This window comes from Equus przewalskii, chromosome 29 (genome assembly GCF_037783145.1).
Source record: "Equus przewalskii isolate Varuska chromosome 29, EquPr2, whole genome shotgun sequence".
NCBI lineage: Eukaryota > Metazoa > Chordata > Mammalia > Perissodactyla > Equidae > Equus > Equus przewalskii.
Genome location: NC_091859.1, coordinates 3,313,185 through 3,335,881, shown reverse-complemented (window position 1 = coordinate 3,335,881; position 22,697 = coordinate 3,313,185). Strand labels below are relative to the sequence as shown.

Genomic DNA, 22,697 nt, shown 5'->3' with positions numbered 1-22,697 from the left:
AACTCCGCAGGGTAGTAGAACGTTACTTCTTTTTCTGCATACGTGTACTAAAATGCAGATAATAATGATCATAGTTATTACAAGAAGGTTTAATTTTTATGTTGTTTCTTAACAATTTGCTGATTAGAAGTTAAAGATATTTACTCTAATGTTTATCATTGCTTTGAAGAATTAACCAATCCCTAAATTGTAAGGCCCAGACTCTATTGTAGTATCTGCAGCTGAAATATTCAGTTACACTAATTGGTATTAATAAAATCCAGCCGTTGCCAAATGTTCTTTTTCTCCATTCTGAACACAGGAAATCAGGATGAAATGGGACCAGAGAGAAAGAAAGGTGCTTTCTTGGAGTTGGAACTGGCAGAGGGGGTATCAGGACAGACTTCACGTATGCATGGAGAGATATGGAATCTACATACGACTGAAAACCTGGACATATATGTCTCAATTCTATTTCTCCTTTTTAGGGGCTAGGGGTAGAAGTGACAAAAAGGATGATCTCCTCCACAGAAGACCCGCTTCTCTATTTACACGATGCACCATTACCTCTGAAGTAGCCATCACCGATCCTGCATTCTCAGTTATCCATAGATCCAGACACAGAACTTTCCCTTTGTTACAGAAAATTTTATTGCATAGCACCAATCTAGAGTATTTTATGTCCATCAACAATAAGCAACTTTTAAGGCTTGGAACATCATCCCTATCCAAGAACCATGAAACTGAATAAAACAAATCATTCTGAATTACTCCTGTCCACTCTCTGTTTGATGATACTGCCTGTTAATACCTGTGAGTTGCTACATATTACCTGCTATATATCATTGTTTATGAGTGTCATCTCAAAGTGGGCGATTTGGTCCATATTGCAAACTGGTAGAGGTTGAAGATGGACAATTTGCTTTCACTCGCAAGTGCTCTAGAGGGAACACCCAGAGCATATAACAATGGTTTGTTGTTTCATTGTTCCAGTTCATCCCTTGTCCAATCTTTACTCCAACTCACATAAAGCGTAGAAGATCCAGCTTCAAATACCTTTCTCCCTTCAGTTTTTCCATATTTTCCAAATTGCTCCTTTAGCTAATCCACCATACATTTTTGACTGTATGTCAATACAAATCATACCTTTATTTCTAACTTCTGATTAGTTACAGACTATTATCAAAATAGTATATTACATGTAAACTTAACACTTTATTTGAATATTTGATATCACAACCTCCCTTATAATTTGGTCTTCAATCTCTTTTAGAAACATCTTTCAGTTCTTCTGTGAATAATAAGTAAGGTAACCATATAATTTATCATCCAACACATAACACTTTAAAAGGCCTAGGGGGCACTGAATGACAGTTGTAACCTGAGACCCTCCCTGGAAAACCAGGATGTGTGGTCACTCTAGTCATAACCTTTTGGACCTTGTTAAGAAAGGAGGTCTGACAAATATTTGCATACACGCACAAGATAAAGCAGCTTAATTAACTTTTTTCCATCTGAACCTAATAAATGTCCCTAATAAACCACTTTCTGGGCCTCTAGTGCCCCCTTAGGACTATCTCACAGCTTCCCCATTAGTGTAAATTATAACTGTTATAAATCACTTAGCATTACTTTCACACGGAGATTTTAGATTATACTCTAGATTATTCTTTCCCCAGTTAATAATGAACAACCTATAATTAATACTAGATAAACCAATTGGAGTCTATATGCTTTCACATATTCTTCATTCGTAGAATTACTCTAATAGAGATGGTTTAATTAATCTATTGTTCTTGTGGCCAACTGTCATTACCCAAAAGAAAACTGTTATTACAGCTAATGTTGATGATGAGAAAATCAAAGTCTTTTTAAATTTTATGAATTGTCATTAGATCTGTGGGGGGTAAATCACTGACTGCAAATATAATGCTCTTGAATCAAAATTTTAGCTGAATGGAAGTGGAAAAAGTATTGATAACAAGAGACTGGTAAATACTATCTGAGAGAAGTAAAAAATACTTTAATTGCTACACTACACATGCAACTGAGTTCATTATAGATATTAATTCTGAAGTGATAAGATGACAAATTGAACTGCTTCATATTTTCCATCTATCATTTCAAATCAGTCCTCCATTTTTATCCAAGCTACAGAGCCCTTTTAAATGAACACTAAACTAAACAAAAGGATGAATCGTTTACAACTGATCTAAGATATGCAAACAGAAGACTAGTGCCATCTACTGGAACATATATTGCCTTTAATTGCTTAGGGGCAGAGGGATGATATACTTCTCATATCATTCCACAGGTAAGGAATCTCAAGGTAATAATTTAAGGAATAAAAATTTCTAAAACTTCAGTCTTTGTAAAGGCATTACAATGTTCCTGATGTCATATCTCTAAATTCTCACTGTTTTAAATCAAATAGTTTAGATATACAGGAGCTCAGCCAAGAAACAAAAAAAAATGTCCAGGGTCTTAAATATCCCAGGGACATCTACTGAAGATTAAAAGAGAAGATGGTTATAGAGTTATTTTCTGCTTTCTCTCTAGGACAGTAGTTCTCAACAATTAGAATGCACAAAATTCACTGGGCCATGTATTGAAAATGCAGCTTCCCAGACCTCACCACTATCTATTTCTCCTTTCATGTCTGTTAATAACTGCTTTATACACTTAGGTGCTCCTACGTTGGTTGCATTGATATTTACAAGTGTTATATCCTCTTGTTGGGTTTTCCCTTTACCGTTATGTAAATAGGTAATTTTAATAATTTTGTCTGTTGACCTTCATATTATCTTCATAGGTGGTTGATCTGCTACTTTTGCTGTATTTTTGCCTTTACCAGTGATTTCATTGCTTTTTTTTCTTTTATAATTTTCTTATTCCTGTTTGTGGTCTTTTCTTTTCCACTTAAATAAGTCCCTTTAGCATTTCTTGTAAGACTGGCTTCTTGGTGTTAAACTCCTTTAGTTTTTGCTTGTCTGGGAAACTCTTTATTGCTCCTTCCATTCTGAATGATACCTTTGCTGGGTAGAATATTCTTGGATGTAGGTTTTTTTTCCTTTCAGCACTTTAAATATATCATGCCACTCCCTTCTAGCCTGTAAGGTTTCTGCTGAGAAGTCAGCTGATAGCCTTATGGGGTTTCCTTTGTATGTAACTTGTTGCCTTTCCCTTTCAGGTTTTAGGATTCTCTCTTTAATTCTTGACAATTCAATTGTAACATGTCTTGGTGAGGGCCTCTTTGGGTTTATCTTGTTTGGTGCTCTCTGTGCTTCCTGTATCTCGATATCTGTTTCCTTCCTTAGGTTACGAAAGTTTTCAGCTATTATTTTTTCAAATAGATTCTCTGTGCCTTTGTCTCTCTTTTCTCCTTCTGGGACACCTATAATATGAATGTTAGTGTGCTTGATGTTGTCCCAGAGGTAGCTTAGATTGTTCTCATTCTTTTTAATTCTTTTATCTGTTCAGCTTGGGTGATTTCCTCTCGTCTTTCATCCAGCTCACTGATCCATTCTTCTGTATCATCTATTCTGCTATCGAGTCCTTCTAGTGAATTTTTCATTTCCACTATTGTATTTTTCATTTCTGATTGGTTCTTTTTTATATTTTCCAATTCTTTGATGAAGTTCTCACTGAGTTCATCCATTCTTCTCCCAAGATCAGTGAGCATCCTTATGCTTTTTGTTTGAACTCTTTGTCAGATAGATTGCTTATTTCTCTTTCATTTAGTTCTTTTTCTGGGGTTTTGTCCTGTTCCCTTACTTGGAACGTATTCCTTTGTCTCCTCATTTTGCCTCTTTCTCTGTGCCTATATCTGCGTATTAGGTGGGTCAGCTATGTCTCCTGATCTTGGAGAAGTGGCCTTATGTAAGAGATGCCTTATGAGGCCCAGCAGTGTGCTTCCCTCTTTGTTACCAGTTCCAAATGTTCCAGAGGTGTCCTCTGTGTGGGTTACATGTGCCCTTCTGTTGTGGCAGGGTTGCTTTTGCTGCAGGTGCCCAGAGAGGCTAGGCTGTCCCCCTGGCTGGCTTGTTGTAATGTTCAGCTGCATGTGGCTGCTATGGGCTCTTCACCCACTTTATTGGGTGTGGGGAGCCCCAGCACAGTTGGCTGCAAATTCCAATAGCACACTCCTATTGCAGTTTTTCTGTTAAGTGAGCAGGCCCGCAGCATGGTTGGTTGCTAGGCTCAGGGGCTTAAATTGCTGTAGGCCTCTGGCTGGCAAGGCTGTTATCAGCTCTCTCAGGATTGCAGCTGAGTGAGGCTGGCCCCAGGCTATTGGGAACACCTAATTGTTTCAGGCTTTGGATAGTGGGACAGATGCCCTACGAGGATGTTTGAGAAACACAAGTCTTCTGTGGCTGACCAGCCCCACCTCCCACAGGGCCACACACACTGTCAACATAGCCATGCCCCATGTGCATGCCCTGACTTCCTGAAATGGATCCAGTTGCCCCGCTGCAGAGGCCCCACACATTCCACCAATGTCCCACACACTCCACCTACTCCTCACACATACCCTGCCCTGCAGAGGCAGACCCACTCACCCAGCTGTAGAGGATTGAAACTCCAAGCCTATGCAGGCCCAAAAGTTGCCCAAGGACTTCCTATTGGGTGGGGCCAGTCCCTAGGGCAGGCTGCCCGCCCTGGCTGAGCTGGATTAAATTGGTGCTCTAGTGGGTGGGGCAGACCCTGGGCTAACAGACCAGGGGATGAACTTCAATGGCATCTGCCAGTGTCTGTATCAGTATGCCTGTACTAGGTCACAATAATGGCTGCCACCAATGTCTCAGTCCCTGGAGAGGTCTCATCTCTCACTGAGATGCACCCAGAGCCTATCAAGTGAGTTTCTTTTCACTAAAGGACTGTGCACCTTTCTTTCTGGTGACTTTAGGTTGCTTTCCAAACTGGGCAAGTTTGTGCATGGGTCCTTTAAGAATCAGCTTGTTTTCTCTTATATCTGACAGATTTTTGGGGGGTAATCCCTGTTGTTGTTAGTAGTCAGGAAAGCCAGATATTATGACACTCATCTTGGTTGTGCTGAGCCCAAAGGATGCTTATAGCAGTATTGTGCCCCTGCTCAGGTCCCCCACTCCTGCAGGGAAAGCTGCATACATTAGCATTACTCTCAGCTGGCCATGGAATGCTGTGGCTCAAGAAAGTGGGGTTTTTTTTCTTTCCAAAAAGGAATTTCTGCCTGTCCTACCTCAGTCAGCACTGTCCCTCGTTGTGGGGGTTCTTTTTATCTAGCTTTCAGTTCCTTCTGAGGGGTAATTGTCCCCAGAGTAGTTGTAAATTTGTTGTGTCCATGAGAGGAGGTAAGTTCAGAGTCCACCTATGCCCCTATCTTGAAACCTCTCCAGCACTGTTTATTCAAAAAGAAAATTTAGCTGTAAAGGACTTATTTAAGAGGTCAACACTAATCTACCTTCAAACGTTAGAAGTGGCTGGTCTGCAAGTAAGGACTTGAACTGTAATCATTCATACAGCCTCAAGAGCAAAAGCAGATCAGCTAAACTTACTCTGAACTGGGCTTGATTTAAAGTAGTAACACGTGCATGCACATGTGTATCTGCATACGTGTGTGTGTGTTTGCAAACAAGGAGCTGGAGGACTGAGGAGAATGCAGTGGGAGAAGAGTAAGTTGCGGAGATAAGAACACATTAATAGTGGAGAGGTCACTGTGTATTTAAAACAGCACTGCCTCTTCCAGATGTAAGGTTAACCTTGCTAGTGTAAGATGTTATTATGTTAATGAGAGTTTTGTTTTCTTAGAGCTCTGTGGGATTGTACTCCTAATTAAGCTGTATCTATTTATCTGATAAAATCCAAGTAAAGGGTTTATACCATCCTGAAACCTCTAGATGGAAGTGGATGGGATATATGGTTTTATACTAATAACAGATTTTTTTCCATCTGCAAAAGGCACAAAATGATGATTTCTCCAGAGCTTTAAACTTGCCATTTGAATGGTTTTCTCTCTTTAACATACCAGCTCCAACTGCTTTTCCCCATCTTCACCACCCCCCCCCAGCTACCCACCCTTAATTATTCTTCATCTACTCTGACAAAGTTATCCCAGGTAACTCACTGAACTCTAGGCTCAGTTTAAATATTGCTTTCTCAGGAAAGCCTTACTTTACTCCTCCTGTCTGTCATCACCCATTACCCCAACTAGCTTAAGACTCACACCTTTAGTTTTCATAACTGTGAAATGCTCTTGCTGTTCTTGTTGTTAGTGCCACCCATGATTCAAACTCCTAGCGACCCTGTGTACAGCAGAGCAGAACCCTGCCTGGTCTTTTTGCAGCATCCTCTCACCTTCTGGTGCTATATCATAGGGGTTTCAGTCCAATTTTTAGGAAGTGGGTGGCCATGTCCTCCTCCCTACCCTGTTTTAGTCTGGAAGCTCCACTGAAACCTGTCCACCATGGGTGACTCTGCTGGTATGTCAAATACCGGTGGCACAGCTTTCAGCATCACAGCAACACACAGCTGCTACAGTAGCAGAACTAACAGACAGAAGATATGGTTTCCTGAACAGAAATGAACCCTGGCTGTGGTGGTGAGATTGACAAATCTGAACCACAAGACCCTCAGGGCTGGCTGCTATTGCTATATCTATTAATACAAATAGAAATTCAAGTTCATAAAGAATACATTACCTTCCCAAATTCACTCTACTAATAATGAGTGAAGATTAAGAGACAAATATCTGAGTATAATGCTTGTAAACTTTCCTCTCCGTATACTTTTCATTCTTTCTCATTCATGCAATTCACTTTGGTATTTGTCATTAATGCAGATAGCACCTTCCTCCTCCCCTTGATTCTTGTTTAAATAGTCCCTATTTCATCAACCTATATTCCTTTTTCTCTCCTTTTGCCAAACCGCTTTCCTTGTTTTTCTTCTTCTTCTGTCAGTCTTATAAAGCTTTGCCAAATTGCTGTCTGGGGAACTCACATCTTTTGTGTTTTAGGCTAAATTTTCTAAGTTATCTGTAGAAAGTCAATGTGTGATTTCTCAATAGCTAATTTTTTGAATTTGGAATACATTTTTAGAAAAGACGCAACATTAACATCTCTGAAAATTTGTAAGAAAATAAATGATAGCAATTCAGATAGTGCCACCTTTGCACAATTGTGCAGACTGTGAAATTGACTATGCAAGCTGAAATAATGCAAAGCAATCTTAACAATAAATGAGAAAAATTAAGATCATCTGATGACCTTTAAAAAATTTCTCTAAAAAAATTAAAAACTCTTTTATTGTCACTGAGTAAATATATGAGGATATAAAAAATGGTAAAACGAGTATTTATTTTGTACACTGTAAATTTAAACATTAGAAACAATGAAAATAAATGTGTTTTATTTGTATAAAACTTACCAAGAGTAGTTTGAACAGTTTGTCTTATTCTCATATGTAAATCATTATTCAGAGCGAGCATCTTTTCTATGCCTTAGTGAATTGTCATAAATCAGTGAATTGTCTTTCTAAACTTCGATCAGTTTATGACCGTAGAAGTCTTTTACTGTCGTGTAACTACTGATAAAAAACTAGCTGCTTAAAACAGTTCTCACTTAGAAGCTCACAGTGCTCTGGGTGAGAAGTCAGGCTTGTTTAACTGAGTGTCTGCTTAGGTCTCGCAAGCCAGAGTGTCAGCTGGGCTGGGCTCTCATCTGGAGGCTTTGAGGAAGAATCAGCTTCTGAGATCACTCACGTTGTTTGTAGAGTTCCATTTCTGTGGCTGTAGGTCTGAGACACCCATTTCCTTGCTAGCTGTCAGCCGAGGGCCACTCTCAGCTCCAGGATGCATCCACATTCCTTCTTACACGTCCCCCTTCAACTTCAAAGCCAGCGATGCTGCATCAAATTCTTCCCACCCTTCAAATCTCTGATGTCTCCTTCTACCAGATGGAGAATACTCTCTGTTCTTAAAGTGTTCACACTCTGGGTGAAGTACAGCCAAATAATCTCCATATCTTAAGGTCAACTGACTTGGGACTTTATATCTGCAAAATCCCTTCACAGTAATATTTAGATTATTGTTTGATGGAGTAACCAGGAGACAAGAAGCTCCAGAGACCATCTTTAGAATTCTGCCTACAATACATTTTACCCTTTGCACTTTCATATTTTGAAATATCTGACAGATCTCTTAATGTCAAGTTTACTGGCAGCTTCACTTCCTCTGAAACATATTTATCCTTTTTGCCACAACCAGTTTCCTCATTTATATTGATAACCTCACCTTCAGTAAGATCCTCTGGCTGCATATCTTGGGTCCCTAGAATGTTGACAGTGTCACCATTCCCATGGTCAGCCACCTTCCAATCACATCCTATCGCACTTTCCATATTATCACTTTTTTTCTTTACTGCACTTTCACATTTTGATTACTTATCAAAAAAATAAATAATGGTCTGTGGGTCTATCAATGAAGACAAGGAGGCAACACAAAAATACACACGTACTCTGCTGCCTGAGTAACTAAACATAGAGACTAGTGACCAGTAGACTATGCTTCATGCTGATTCTTTCTCTTTTTCCCAGTTGGAGTAAACTGAGGTTTTACCTATACATTGAGTTTTTAATTTTATTGAAATACTTTTTTTCATTTTCAAAAGTTCTATTACTTTTGATTTTGTAAATGCATGACCATTCTTTCCTGTTTCTTGTTCATGTTTAAAATTCCATCTATTAACTCAAAGATTTAATTGATAGCTACTATATTCTGCAGCTAATCATTCTGTTTACAAGAAAGGAGTACTAATTCTGTAGAGAGTCAGCAGAAATACTAATCTACAGAATTAGAATTCCTTTCTTATAAATACAATGATTAGATGCAGAATATGATAGCTATAACTGAAATCTTTAAAGAAATAGATGTTTATTTGATTGCAAGCTCATATTTGTGAGAGTGTTGGGGGACCCAAGTTCTGCCAGGTACTCACGAAGTATACTATCATCTTGGACACATTGTATGATTTTCAGGTAGAGGTTTCTCTGAGTAGCAGGGTAGGGTAATCAAGTAAAAACAAAGGCATGGGTACAAATTCCCAAAGGGAAATGACAGTGATGATAACGATGATAATATTGGTATTATTTTAATTAATTACCTTGGGTCATGGCAGAGGCTTTCTCGTCTGTTCTCTCTGTAGTCAGGAAGGTCTCTGTTTGCCTGTCTCTCTCTCCTTTTACTCTGCCCATACTTTCATCAAGGATGTAAAGATTATTTCAGGTGTCTTGTATTTATGTGGTGAATAAGAGTTTCATTCTGTGATGATCAAGGCCTAATCTCCCATTCCCATCTGGAAGATTTTGGTATCTTTATTCCCCCCAGTGCAATCCCACTTTATGTTTTCACTTGTATCTCTGGTTTGTGCTTATTGTGTCTGTGCATCTGTGTGTGTGTGTGTCTATTTAGAAGAGAGAGCTGGGTATTCCCCTTACTTTCTTGAGAGGAGAGCAAGGCACTTAGTAGTATCTCTGTTGCAATTTATTCAGCATCCAATGTTTTCCATCGTTTTTTTCCAATGTCTAGACCACCATGCACACGGAAGTGGAAGTCTAGTTTAACGTGTTTGGTACACTTTTTATTACATATTCATATATCTCTAAACAATATATAGCATTGATTTGTATATTGTTAAGCTCCAAAGGTGAGGTAGCAAAGTATAAGAATACATGTTTTACTAAACATTTATTTTATTTGTGCAGCCCTGGTTATTTTCACCTCTGTATAGTTACTATATATTTTTTAATGGTTATTTATACGGCTTTCAATTTTTTCCCATTACAAATAATGCTGAAAGAGGTGCAAATATTGGAGTATTGGTTGTGCTTATCAACTGCCATAGATATTTCCAAATAGCTTTCCAAAATATTTTTATCAATTTACAGTGAACCGGCACTGTACAAGAGTTTTAATTGCTGTATATAACTGTCAGAGTCGATATCATCACCCATTTTTATTTTAGCCATACTGAGTGGTATAAATTGATGTTTCATTTGTTTCTAGTTTGCATTTCTCTGAACATAAGTGAACTTTTCACATCTTTTTTGGGGTGTATGTGAGGAAGATTGGCCCTGAGCTAACATCTGTGCCAACCTTCCTCCATTTTGTATGTGGGACACTGCCATAGTATGGCCTAATGAGTGGAGCATAGGTCTGCACCCGGGATCTGAACCTGCGAACCTCGGGCTGCTGAAGCAGAGCACGTAAACTTAACCACTGTACCACCAGGCCAGCCCCTCACATCTTTTTGCATTTGAATTTCTTCTTCTCAGATAAGCTGTTCTTTTACTTTGTCCATTTGTCAATTGTGTAATTGTTAATAATCTTTTACTAAGAACTGCAACACTTCTACGAGCATATCCTGGGATTTTGTGGTGGTGGTGGTTTGTTTGTCTCTAGTATGACAAAGCACAGAAAGTTTTATTTTTATTATGGTCCAATATATCAATTTTTTTCTTTATGTTTGGTGCTTTTATTTCCTTAAGAATTTTTCCTTTGCCTACAATTATAAACATACCCTCCTATATTTCTCTATACAGGTTTGATGTTTTACTTTTCCCAATAAGTCTTAAATCCACATAGGAATTAACTTTTGTGTCTGGAGTAGTTTTATTACTTATTTATGGATAATCTATTCCAGAACAATATACTGGTTTATAATCTGCTGACCATAACACCAATTTAGTCATACATCAGGATGACATAAATTTGCGTGTTTTTCCACCTAATTCTAAACTGTTCTATTTCACTGTTTTTTCCTGCATCAAAACCACACTATGTAACATACATTCACCAAAAAGATCTTGTCTATTCTTGTATCTTGCTTTTCATATAAATCTTAAAATTAGCTTGTCAAGTTTCATGAAAACGTCCATTTGGACTTTAGTCAAGATTACTTCCAATTCATACATCTGGAGTGATGTTATTGAGCTTCCTATCCATGAACATCCTACCACTCTCCATTTATTTGAGTTTTCTTCAATATACCAGAAGAAAATTTTATCACTTTCTCCATAAAATCTTACACTGATATTGTTACATTAATTCATAGGAGCATTATAATTTTTGATGCATTACATTATAAATGCAACATTTAAAATATTTTAGTATTCTGATTTTGGATATTGACACAATATGCAGCAAATTGACTGTATTCTATCATTACTTCCAGTGGTATGTTCACAGATGTCATAAAGTTGTCGATTTAGATATCATCTGAGAATGAAGATTTTGTTTTTTCCTCTCTTGATTATAAAAGGCTTGCTTCCAAGTATTCAACATTAAGTACAGCATTTGTCATAGGTTTTTGATACATACTTTATTAGCATATGGAAGTTCTTTAGCCCTTGTTCCTATACGGTTAACAGGTATTTTCAAACCAATAATGGTATTGAATTTTATCAAACTATTTTTCTTTTATCTATGGAAATTTTCACATTTTTTCTCTAATAGTGATGCAATGATTCTCTGAGTCAAAATCTTAACTTTCCTGGTGTTAACCCAACTTGTTGATAATGTTTACTTTCGATATTTTAAAGGAGTCGGTTTGCTAAAATCTTCATTTTTTTCATCTATTTTCACAATAACCTATCATGATTTTTGTTTTTTGCTGTATTGTCTGTAAAATTCCAAGTGTCTAGTGCTTTTATGTGTATACTGGAGTAGAGATGGGATGAGGTTTTTTTTTTAAGTTCTGGATATATTCATTTATTAAAAAAATAAGCCTTCCTGAATCATTTTTGATGTTACATTTTTAAATATATTTTCCATCTTTTTAATGGTTTCAAATTCATTGCCTTAAAATTTTCACTAGCATCACAATCTTTTCATTCTACTTTAACTGGTTTGTCTTTTTTAACATTAGTCCTTTCACCTATTAAAAATTCTGTTGTTTCAACAAAGAGCAGTGGCCTAGCACCAGCATTCTACTTCTGCACTTTGGTTTCTGAACTGTGGGCAAATCACTGCCACTGGACATACTTCGTCATCTCTAAAATGAATGTAGTATTTTCTTTTTAGCTCACATATTTTCGTGAGGCTCAAGTAATACATGATTGAAAATGTTTTCAAAATAAAAAACAAAAACACCCACCTAAGGATTTACAGGTTTATCTGCAATATCTTTTTCAATAAGTGCATCACTTGTAACAAATGTTTTCCTCCAAAGCATCATGGGCATCTTTTGGAACACAAACAAAACTCAAAGAGCTTGTGCCCTCCACAGCAGAGTAAACCTTCCAAAGTCTGATGCTAAAAGTCATCTCTAGCTAATCTGAGAACTGCAATTCACTAACCATGATAATTACTTTAGAGACTAATGTGAAAAGATGTTTAATGAAGTATAAATGTTCTTTTAGCATACAATATATTCCCTTCGTTTCATAAAACTTGTAAAAATCATAGAACTCTTTTAAAGTACCTCAGGTCCTAATGGAAGGCAAAACTGTGTGCAAAGAAAGTTCTTCCTAAATCCTTAACTACTTGAGCATACTGCATTTTCTCTGTCAAAATCAAGTAAGCATTTATTAGGTTCCTGACCTCATACTATATACTGCAGTTAAAACGCAGTATCTAGGCAGTTATACAGTTAAAAGGTATGCAATGTTTTTTTTTTCTTTTTAAATATAAAGATTAATTAGAAAACATGAAGAGAAATAATCTTTAAAAAAGTCCTAACATCTAGTGGGTTGAGTAAGGCACTGAGGTCTTGCAAATATCTCATTTCAGAAAACTCACTAGGTTAACCCTAAATATATTAATTCAAATCTAAACATACGAAAATAGCATTGAAAGTATTTGCTGCAGCTGGATTTGAGCGTTACGTGACTCAATACCATGTGACATGTCTATAAGGTTCCCTGAAGTATCCTACTGACTGTTTCCTCTGGCCCCCTTTCTATGATAATTTTTATTCATCTAAATATTATTTCCAATTTGGACTATTTCTTTAATGAACTAGAACATTTAGCAAACAAGTGATTTGGATCAGTACTAAGGAGCCATATGTACAATTTCCAAGGGAAGTGTTCTAACTCTGGATTAAGAAGGGGAAGAAATGAGAAATCTCAGAATTATTATAAAAACAAAATGAAAGACCAAGAGTTGAGGTAAATTAAAAAGTATTGGGAAAAAGCTATCTTTAGAAAGGCTGATTTGCCTTTTGAGAGCAAGAATATTGGCTTGAAATGGTTATATACATCAATACCTTGACTTCCATTCAAACTGAACTATCTTTCACATTGAACTTTTAGTAATAGGCTTGGGTTATACATATTTTACCACCTTCTTACCTCCTATGGAAACGGGAAGATTGTATACAGTTTGTTTCTTTTACTGGATGTTGCAGAACGCTAAATCTGCAGGACTAGATGGAAAAACAAAGTTGGGCAGAGCTTCTCCATCTAGTCTGATAAAACTTCCTATTCAAGAGAAAGTGACTAAGGGTCAACAGCAATTACTTCAAAACTTATTTTACTATGTCAATACCTGAAAAACATATATTTTAAAAGATGAACATACAAAGTCCAAATAAAGTCATTTTTTAAAACTTTATTATTGTTTACCAATGGGGAGATGCAGTTTATTTACACCAGCAGCCATAGGGGCAAGGGGAATACACAGTTAAGTCAGCAATCTGTATAGGATGGACTACTTATGCAAAAATAAGAATCTCCAAAACAAAGGACAGTGGTGGGCTTCACTACACTTCCCCAATGATCCCAGCATGCGACAATGCCAGGCAATGGCCCCAGGCATGCGGTGGTGGAAAGTAACGTATGGAAGAAAAAGCCACAAACCACAGAAATTTGTAAAGAACCCCTTTCCCCCCATACACACACACACTCAGATACATAATAGAATTACACGGTGATCAATACACTAATTGAAGAGGGAGGGAGAGAAATTCTGCTGTTAGAGGGAAGATAGGTAGGCAAAGGGAGAGTTCCTAACCACTGTCAACTACATGGTAGGGAGTATTCTCTCCCCAAAAAGACTTTGTCCCCTCAGGGCACCTGTTGGACCTAGCACACCTTACACCCATCCAGGGCAGGAGGCTACTGCCCTAATAGTGGGGGGCAAAAAAATAAAAACTAAAACCAAGAGGGAGGTAACGTGAACCAACCATTACTCAAAACTACTCCCCACTTCTTCCTCCTCTAACAGGAGAAAAGGCCAGAAAGGAAACAGTAATGTCACAGTCTGCACTCCCTCTCTGAAGGAAGAGTGGACCATGGTCCTATCTTCAGCCTGTTTCTCAGACATTATTTAAAATTAGGCCAGTCTCATTTAAAACCTCCTTACTTTCTGTATCCCCTTAGAATGAGATGTTTACAAAAAGGGCAGATAACCCCAAAAAAGCAAGATATTTTAGCTCTTGCTTTTTTTTTTAAAGTTATCACAATTCTTGGATTGAAGACCAATCTGGAACTAGGTCCTGACCCTAAGCACGACAACTCTGGGGGAGAATGCAGTAACAGATAGTCTTGAGGCCTTATTACTATGGTTCCCTTAATCCTCTAAAGTATGTAACCCAAATCAGTCCACATGGTCCAAACGGTTCCTTCTGGGACAAGGAAGGATACATGCACAGCAAGGGTTAAAGAAAACGCATCAGGACCAACTCCATCCCTGTGTGTGTCAGCCAGCCTTGACTGCTCTTCTGCCTAAGTCCTAAGAGGCGGTATCCAAGTGGAGGCGGGGAGATATGACTCCTCAGGAAGTAAGACAGAGCAGGAAGGCATACTAGCAAGGCAGTCCTATAGGAGAAATGCTTAGGTGTGACACTGCCTTTCATATACAAAAACTTAGGCTCCTTTCTCATCCTAAGCCTAACACAGAAAGCCATAAGAAAGATTCTTCTGAGTCTCCCACAAAAACAAGAAGAAAAAAACATAAGAAACTTAAAAGAAGCCAAGGAAAGGGAAACTGGGCAGGCTTCAGAAGCAGGAGCATCAAGAGATGAAATGAAACTGGTCAATGTGAAAGCAGGGTGGCAGGCAGCACCTGGGGTCATGAGCTGCACCAAATAGGCAGTGGAGCAGGGACGTGTGGCCAAGCCAGAGAGATGAGGCTGGGTCCCTTACTAGGGCACAGAATGAGGTAAGAAAACATTTCAAATAGAGCAGCACCGTTCCTGCTCACCTTGGGGCTCCCATCCCTCTACACTTCATAAACCCTCCATCAGGGAGTAAAGTGGAGGGTAATTCTGATATGCGGCTCACACTTCCCATCCTCCCCATCCCATTCCCTGAAACCAGGGCATTTCTGGAGGCCCTTTCCTGACTTCCAACAACAAAAGGACAGCTCTTGTAAAGAAGGTCCAAAGGGGACCCAGTGGAGAGGGCTGCCCCTTGTGAGAGGCAGAGAGTGACGTGTCTAGATGTTCACCACAGCAGAGCTTTGTGACTGCCCAACCCAAGGAACAGGGGCATTCAACAGGATACTGCACAGTCAGATGAGATGACCCAGTCCTGCTCCTTGGCTCCTAGCACTAACCCATTCACATTACTGAGGGCAGCTGGAAGAGGTCCTCTCCGGGCTTAGCTTTCAAACCACAACCTCCTGCACAGCCATGATGCTCTTCTACAGTTCAGTCTTGCCCCTGGGGTGGAAGGCAGTTAGTGACCTGGCATAAGGACCAAGTCAGGCTCACAAACTGGCTAGATAACTAGTAACAGAGTAGGAAAATGACTGCCCCACCAAACGCTTGTCCACAGCATAATGGATCCAGATATGAATCTTGCAGTTTGAGAGATCGTGCATAGTTGCAGAGGCCCCCACTACTTCCCCAAGAGATCATAACTAAATTCTCAGCCTGCCTGGATAACCAAGGGGTCCATTTGCCAAGCCTATGCCACAAGGTGGGGTGCCAGAAAGAGGGATCTGTTCAGCAGAAGGCTAGACTTTGTCCCCAAGACCGCTGTAGTCACTGTAAATGCTGGACCTCTGGGAAACTGGTGGCTTTGACCTTTTCTCTCGTTGGAGCCAAGACCACAGAGCTTCGCCTACCAGATTCAGCCGGGAATTCTCTCTCTTGGTTTTCCCAAATTGTAATTGCTAACATCCAGACCTCATACCTGACCTTCATTTGTCTCGGCGAAGGCCAAATCAGAGGCTCAGAACTCAGAGGAGCAGTGCCACTGAGGCCCAACCATCGAGGCCTGACCATCAGTTCTGTCCACACTGTCAGTTATCCAGGAAGCCCTTGACATCGGGCAGACAAAGGCTGAGGAACCAAAGGATTTTATATGCTGGGCACACAGCCACACACCTGTGCACTGGGGACAGTACTGGGATCTTGCGCACTTCCTGGTGTGTTTACAGATCAACCTGTATTGCATGGCGCGCGGGACGCACAGCTCCTCCTGCCCGGGATTTCAAAGCCGACCCCAAGTAACAGACTTATAAAAGGATCCTAATTCCTAAATTCTCCACTTTGGGTTTATAAAGGCTAGGATCTTCAATGGGAATTGGGACTGTTGTCTGAGTTTTTTTTCCTACTCAGCTACCTAAATTCTCCAATCCACAAGACCAGTCTGCGTCCCTGTCCTGGTCACCCCCAGACTCGCTCATGCTGCAGCTACTGGAATTCTGGGGGTGAGCGCTGCAGCTGCTGATCCGGCCCGCTCCCGGCCTCCGCGGGGAGGGAGCACAGCGGGAGGCGGCACGCTCCCTTCTCCTCCACGGGCTGGATGCCAAAATCCTTCACGTTCCCGGTCTCCGCGAACTCCAGGTAGAAGTAGCCACACTTGACGGCCCGGTGCACCTCAAAGCAGAAGCCCAAGCAGGAATCCTCTATCAGGTCTACGTATATCTCCTGCGCGATGGCCTCCAGCTTGTTGGTGTCCAGGTTGGCCAGGGAGATCTCCTCCATCTTAACCCGGGGGTGGCGGCGGGTCCCGGCGGGAGGGTCTGGGACGCGGAGGCCCGGCTGGGGGGCTCGGCCGCGGGGCCCGGCCGGGGGGTGCGGCTCGGCCGCGGGCGCTCTCAGTACTCACGGCGGGCTCCGCGGGCCGCGCTAGGCCTCAGGCCTCCGGGCCGCACCTCGGGCAGGCGGGCGGGGGCGTCCGCGGCGGCGGCGGGGCAGCAACAGCCAGCGGCGCCGGCTCCGGACCCCCGAGTCCTTCCGTGACTTTCTGCGTCTCCGGGACCTGTGCTCTGCGCTCGGGCCGGCCCGGACTCACCGCCGACGGCCGCGCCTCACCCAGCACCCGGTCGCTTCCGCTCCTGTCTGGTTTAGCCCCGCCTCCCTGCTTCCGCTCCCAGCCCGCATGCGCACTGGCCTCCGCAGACTCCAGGGCAGTTCCTGGCGCGCAGCTGCCGGGAAAGCCTCGGAGTGTGTGAAACTGGGAAGAGCTACAGTGTATGCGGCTTTCATTATCTCTAATTGTGAAAAGATTGCGGGGATGCTATTTTATATTACTTTATTTGTAGATGTAAACGTTCACTAATGAATTCAGCACCTATGCCTAATTGATTCCCTCATGAAGAAGGAAAAAATAGTTATGTGCAAGTTTGTGATATGATCTGAAATACAGTTTTAGGAACAGTTCTCCTGTTAATCCATTTTGACTTGTACAATTGACTTGTAATCATTTGTAGTACTGCTGCAGTTGTCATTTAAATCCACTAGATGGTGCAAGGGAACAAATTACAGTATAGTTTATCTTTCAGTCCTTTTTTGAGTGAAAGACTAGGCGCTAAAGGCATAGTTCATATATATTGATCACATGAACCTAAGGCATTTGTCTCATGTATAAGACCGTTAAGTTGGAGTGACTATAACTAGATCATCATATACATCTCTGAAATAATTCAAGGAGAAATTTATATGTGTTTTCTCTATTGCAGAGCAAGGAATTCTGAAATGTGTTAACTATACTGGAAGAAAAAGGAAGCTTTTCCTACAATTGTGCAGCATGAATTGAGAGAGCGAAAGCCAGTCTACCTGGGTTTAAATCCTAGATCCAACATTTAGTAGTTCTGTGGTTCCTCATCTGCATAAAGCTAGTCCGTGTTTCACAGTTCAGATTAAATGTTTCAAAAAAGTTCTCTTGTGACAGGGCCTTACATGTAAGCAAGCATTCAATAACTGTCAAGCTTTTAAAATCATATTAGTTATGGACTTGAATATAAGAAAATCACTGTAGTATTCTCTTTAGTTCTTTGCCAGTTTTTTAGTCCCCACAGTCAGCACCATGAAATAGAGAACACTTTGTATCTTTATAATTTATCAAAAAATAGATGTAACCAGAGAAAGGAAATTGAAAGAAACCACATATTTATATCTGTATCTTTCCAGAATAGAGGAAATTATAGATGTGTATCTTTCCAGACAGATACAAATAAGAATTTTCTAATGTATGTGATCATTAGAGCACTCAAATAGTTTTAGAATTCATTCTCAATATCTCACTCTATATTTTTATGGGTAGAGGGTTAAGGACCAATTAAACTTATTTGGTTTATGAGTAATTAGCCAATACTTGTACCCATGCAAATTTTTTTATTTTGTATTTTGTTGTCTTAAAAACCACACAGTGGCCGATATGGAGGATTTTGAAAGCCTACGCTGTTTGACTCATATACAATAAGAATTTTTTTATCTGGGCAGAATTTTTTTTCCATTGCAGACTTCGTATAATTTATATGTTCTCCATTTGAAAATCGGCATCATGTTTTGATATAAGTTGGAATCTGCAGATAGCCATACGCTAATTCATAAAATATGATTAAGTGCACACATTCTTGCGTCAGAGTGGCTCCTCCCAGTTATTATCTGTGTGAACTTGCCCTATCTACTTGTGTAAATGTCAGTTTTCTCATCGTATAATGTTAATAACAGTTCCCATCACATAGGTTTGTTGTGATATTTAAACATGACAGTGTATATAAAAGTCTTCACAAATTATCTGACAAATAGTATATAATATTGTATCGTATACCTACTGGTGTAAAATGTCCGGTTGGATAAGAAAATGCAAATATAAATATAATCGTTTCCATTAACTCCTTCTCTCCCATGCTTTCTATAAATTTAATTTAAAGCAATGCTTCTCAAACCTTAACGTGCATGTGAATCACTCAGAGTTCCTTTCAAAATGTACATTATGATTCAGTAGGTCTAGAGTAGGACCTGGATTTCTGCATTTCTAACCTATTTTTATGCAGCTGGTTCATGGACCACACTTTGAGTAGCAAGGAACTTGAAGGGCTTGTTAATGGACAACTGTTCTTCATAGTGATTGTCTCCCATGTAATGTGTTCTGGCCAAATTATCATGAGAACCTTTGCATACTTGATTTTGACAAAAGAGAATAAGAGATTGTTTTCCTTCCACTTAAATCCTCCTTATATTGTGAGAGTTGGAACTCAAATCCTCAATTTATTTAATGAATAGAGGCCTTCAGTAAAATTTACTTCAAAATATATACGGGTAGACCATCATATTGATTGAAATTCAAATAATCAGGACCATCACGAGGTTTAGATTTCCTGTCAATATTTTATCTCATTCACTCTTATAAAAGGATCATGATGTCAAAAATTTGCACTGATGCCCATTGTCAGCTTGTCACCCTTCTTCTACTTGTATCATTTAACTAGATTGCCTTACATTTTTCTTTCTTCTTCTCCCCAAAGCCCTCCCCGCCCAGTACATAGTTGTATATTCTTGTTGTACGTGCATGTGGGATGCCGCCTCAGCATGGCTTTATGAGTGGTGCCATGTCCGTGCCCGGGGTCGCAACTGGAAAAACCCTGGGACACTGAAGCGGAGCTCGCAAACTTAGCCACTTGGCCCCGGCTTACTTCTTATTAAAGTGTACCAAAACTCTTTATGTTAAATCAACGATATGCCACAAAAAGAAGTTAGAAAGAATTCCTTAGTTCTGTTGCAATTAGTAGGGTTGAAGATATTTAAGCCTTTGGTATAAAAATAAAATAAAAAATAGAAATTTCATTATCTAAATCATTTTCTCAATACAAAGCAAATAACAGGGATTAGTTCTTCATAAATAAGTGATCTTCAAAGTATATGCACACCATATAGGCTTAAAATATTTAGTGCGTAAATTAAGGTAAGTAAAAGGAATGTATTGTGAAATTTTAATAGTCTGTCGTTATTCTCCTCCTATTCAATAATTGTAATATATGCACTGGGAGAATCAACTCTTTCAAAGAGGAATTTGTTTAAGTTGTTATTTAAAGGTTTTTAGTAAAGACTGAAATTCCATAAAACAGATATTTTTAAGAGTCGTACACTTTTTGCGTTCACATAAAGAAGAAGAGTGAGACAGTAGAGTGCATGAGGGAGAGACCCGGGAGCCAGAAGACCTGAGTTGCTGTCTTGTTTCTGCTGCTAACTTACCAGGTGACCTTGGTCAAGAAGGGAAATTCATATTTGTAAAAACACAGACAGCTGAGCTCATGGTTTCTGAGTGTTTCTTTTAAAGCTAGATTTCTGGGGGCTGGCTCGTGGCTGAGTGGCTAAGTTTGCGCTCGGCTTCGGCAGCCCAGGGTTTTGCTGGTTCAGATCCCAGGCGTGGACATGGCACTGCTCATCAAGCCAATCTGAGGCAGCATCCACATGGAACAACCAGCAGGACCCACAACTAAAATATACACCTATGTATCCGGGGAACTTTGGGGAGAAGGAGAAAAAAAAAAAAAACAACTAAATTTCTATGAATTGAGGAATCTGAGGACATAGGTTTCACCAAGTTAAGGATCAAGTAAATTGTTATGTATTGGGCCACAGAGTTCAAATGTTGGATCTTAAACTGGACACCTGAGGGTTTTCTTATCACAAACTAATCTGTTTTACTTCCTAGGGCATCTTGCCGCTTCTCCACATTTTACAGTTAAGGAAGGACCTTATCATCGACTGAATACCAGCTGGGTGTGGTGGTTATCTTGCCTCACATCTGAAGATCTTGCTTGTAGATAGTCATTTTTAGTTGAGAATTTTAATTTGTCTAGTGATTTTTGACTCCTATGAAATCCATTTTCACTTATAAAGTATTCATTAAAATGTTACCTGTTTTTCTTCACTTACCCAGGTATTTTAAGATGTCAATAGTAAATCAAAGGGAGGGAACATTTGGCCATATTTTTTCCTCTTATAAATAGTACTTTCATTGGACCATGATTTATGTCAAAAATAAGATATGTAGTATTACGCCTTTTTGTCAATAATTTTCTAAAAGAAATATATATGTCTCATCTCTCAACAGTAAACAGCCACGTGTCCTCCCGGGCTTGGCCAGCTTGAAGTTTCAAATTCATCCTCTGCTGAAATCCATTTTTAAGATTTGCATTTAAAAACTGATTGTCATGCCTTGCTTGAGACTCTGAGATGGCACAATTTGATATTAAATAGGGATGTCATGCTAAAATTACAATGCCTAAAATAAATTTACGATTTTAATCTGCCCTACTAAACTGTGAAATTAAGGTGATTTAGTGAATTTTGGCATTTATGACAACTCTAGCTTATGACCTACTGAAAAGAAAGACACTGTAATCCTGAGCTAACTATAGTTTGTGAGCAGTGTGGTACACTAATCTAAAGGAACAATTTTAGTACTTCGTATAAGATGGCCTTTTTTAGAAAGTTGATCTTTCGATATATCCGTTGTTCCGAACCACTTGATTTATGCAAGGGCCGCAGAGGGTCTTGGGAACTCTTCTGCATATTGTATATACAGGTATATAGTTTTAAAAATAGTTTTTAAAGTGTTTGTGACACTGCCCTTGAAGGTTATAAGATACTCGTAAATAAAAATAGAGTAATTATTGTTGGCCCCTCCGTTTGTGAGACAGTCTACGTGGGGTGCTTCCCTTATGTGGATAGAAGGACGCACCCAGAAAAATGCAAACTCGAACACTGGAAACAATTTGTGATTAGGCAATATGAATGTGGCAACAGATTATTTTTTTTTAAAAAAAATACTTATTTTAAAGGAATTTCAAACTTATAGAAGAATTGCAGGAATATTACAAATATCTTCTATATTTCTACCCTTCACCCCAATTTACTCATTAACATTTTGCTGCCTTTACTTTATCTCTTTCCCCCAAGTTTCATTACCACAAACTAATCTGATCTATTGTTTTTCCTAATCTATTTGACAGTAAATTACAAACATCATGCCCTGTTATCCCTAAATATTTCGGGGTGTGTGTGCCTAATGAACAGAGTATTCTCTTATATCACCACAGTACACTGATTCAATTTAGGATTTTGACTAGTTTAGGGTTTGGCTAATACTATTGTCTAATGCATAGTCCATATTAAAATATTTCCAATTAAAATATTACCTAACAATGTCCTTTTTGACATTTTTTTTACCCTGGATCCAACCAGGACCACATATTGCATTTACTTGTCGTGTCTATTTAGTCTGTTTTAATCTGGAACAGTTTCATAGCAGAGAATTTTGAAAATAAAACAATGATGTACACGACTTCAAAGACATTCAATTTCAATGTAATATGGGCGGAATAAAAAATATGTTAATGACATGCAATTTCCCTAATTAAAGCCTTAATTATGGGAAAAATTTATCTTGGCAGATCAGGAGGCTACAACAATGTTGCTTAAAAATGAAGATGATTCTGAAGAAAGCTTATCTACCAGAGTCAGTTTACAACGCTGACAGCCAGTTTTCTTTTAGACATGGAT

General features: G+C 39.2%; 1 protein-coding gene across 1 annotated transcript; it reads right to left on the bottom strand.

The window, feature by feature from the left end:
* Positions 1 to 13,546: 13,546 nt before the first annotated feature.
* On the bottom strand, positions 13,547 to 17,267 carry ATXN7L3B (ataxin 7 like 3B). Its single transcript, XM_070600628.1, has one exon. The coding sequence runs from the start codon at positions 16,884 to 16,886 to the stop codon at positions 16,593 to 16,595; it is 294 nt and encodes a 97-aa protein (XP_070456729.1). The 5' UTR covers positions 16,887 to 17,267; the 3' UTR covers positions 13,547 to 16,592.
* Positions 17,268 to 22,697: the final 5,430 nt, after the last annotated feature.

Bases quoted from the DNA above. Each gene is read 5' to 3' on its own strand.
- ATXN7L3B (XM_070600628.1), bottom strand. From the start codon at position 16,886: ATGGAGGAGATCTCCCTGGCCAACCTGGACACCAACAAGCTGGAGGCC.